The sequence below is a fragment of the Poecilia reticulata genome, linkage group LG1 (genome assembly GCF_000633615.1).
Source record: "Poecilia reticulata strain Guanapo linkage group LG1, Guppy_female_1.0+MT, whole genome shotgun sequence".
Taxonomy (NCBI): domain Eukaryota; kingdom Metazoa; phylum Chordata; class Actinopteri; order Cyprinodontiformes; family Poeciliidae; genus Poecilia; species Poecilia reticulata.
The window spans coordinates 34,058,226-34,059,996 of record NC_024331.1 but is presented as its reverse complement, the minus strand read 5'-3'; the positions used below and the strand labels follow the sequence as shown (position 1 = coordinate 34,059,996).

Sequence of the window (1,771 nt, the reverse complement as noted above, 5' to 3'; positions counted from 1 at the left end):
AGGGGGCGGGGCTCAGCAGACAGGTGACCTGGCAGGGGGCGGGGCTCAGCAGACAGGTGACCTGGCAGGGGGCGGGGCTCCGGTTCTGTCAGAGCCACTCTGGTGGTTTTACTTTATGAATGAATTAAAAATGATGATGCTGCACTTTTAGCTGCTGTATTGAGACATGATCAGACTTTCCATCTGCAGCCTGGATCTCTGGAGACATGTGGCTCTTTGGCTCCATTAATATGTTAAATCATGAAATATTGCTCTGGTTTATTGTTTCGTTCTTTTTCAAGTGTTGCCCTGGAAAGACACTGACTGTCCTGGACCTCGTGGTAAATTTGATCTAGAATCAGCCTCCAAACTTAACTCCTCACTTTTATGAATATTTTAGTAAAACTCTTTACAATACCAGAATTTTCACATAACTTTTATACTTTTGGAGCCTGTTTGATGACACATTGTGATTATTAAATTAGGTGTTATGATCAGTTACTCAGTACTTGAGCCGTTTCCCAAATACATTTTAACTTGTTTAAATAAACGTGTTTAAGGTGAGCTGCTCTGACTGGAGCAGAATTTTGGAGAACTATGTATGAATGGCTGCTCTCTGGATCACTGTTGTTGTTTAAAGGTTTTGTTGGCTGTAGTTGATTTTATTTGGAAGTAGTTTGACAGGAAAGTGTGTATTGAGACATGCTGCCTGCGGCCACATTGACCAAGGCCTCAATGTGTGGGTTGCGCCACCACAGCGCCCCCTCTGGATCACTTCTTAAAAACACTGCCATAGATATTGCGTATAGCTGCAGCGGCCAGACCACCCATGAACGTAGGGTGACGCCCCAACCCAACCACATGTAACAGCATCCAACCACGTCCTTCGTCTCATTTAGAAATAGAACCCGGGTCCGGTCTGAAAAACACGACAAGCAGCAGAACCAGGAGGAGGCAGGACGGATCCAAATCGGAAGCTTGGGAAATCGGTTGTGTCGAGTTTGGGTGGTTCTGTAGAACAGGACAGGTCAGCATGAAAAAGCACCAACGACCCGGACCTGATGGCAAACGGACCTGAACCCTGAGAAGCTCCTGAGCAGGTGAGTCAGACTGAGCATGCTCAGTGGGACCATGGAGGTAAATAAAGAGCGGCACCGAGTCAGAGGCAGAAACATTTATTCCCTTTGTTTACAACAACAAACAAAAACAAACATCACGTCACCAGAACCAGCATCAGTACCTCAGGTTCTGGACCAGTACCTGCAGGCTGCAGACCACAGTTCCCACAGCCACTTACGCCTCGGGTCCAATCAGTTCTCAACACGTGCGACTGGTTCTGATCCGGTTCCCACAGCTCCCAGATGAGGACCAAAAATGAAATGACCACGAACAAGCTTCCAGGACAGGAAAAAGAGACCATCTGGATCCAGTTCCAGCTTGGTTCTGACGGGTCAGAACCTGTCATGGGCCAACTCCTTGTTCATCCAATCAGCTATAGTGTTTCCAGCTCCGCCTCTTTCACAAGATGTCCAACCGCAGAGCAGGGGGCGTGTCCAGCAGGGGGCGCGTTGCTCAGAGACTCCCTCTTGTACGTCTTGGGGGGCAGTTTGGGGACGCTGTGGCGCGGCGGCACCGGGGGGCCATCTAGAGGAGGGGAGGGGAAGGGCATCTTCCTTCCTGTGGGAGTGAGCGGCGGTGAGGAAGACAATGGTGCGGGGGCAGAGCTCAGAGATGAAGAGGAGGAGGAGGGGAAGAAGGCCTGGGACAAGACTTCGCAGCGAGAGCGCCCCTG

General features: G+C 50.0%; 1 protein-coding gene across 1 annotated transcript in view; it reads right to left on the bottom strand.

The window, feature by feature from the left end:
* Positions 1-1,471: 1,471 nt before the first annotated feature.
* sos1 (son of sevenless homolog 1 (Drosophila)) overlaps positions 1,472-1,771 on the bottom strand; it is a 21,706-nt gene continuing 21,406 nt past the window's right edge. The window contains exon 23 of the mRNA XM_008420725.2: positions 1,472-1,768. Within this exon, the coding sequence (XP_008418947.2) occupies positions 1,472-1,768 (297 nt within the window). The remainder of the gene's footprint in view (positions 1,769-1,771) is intronic.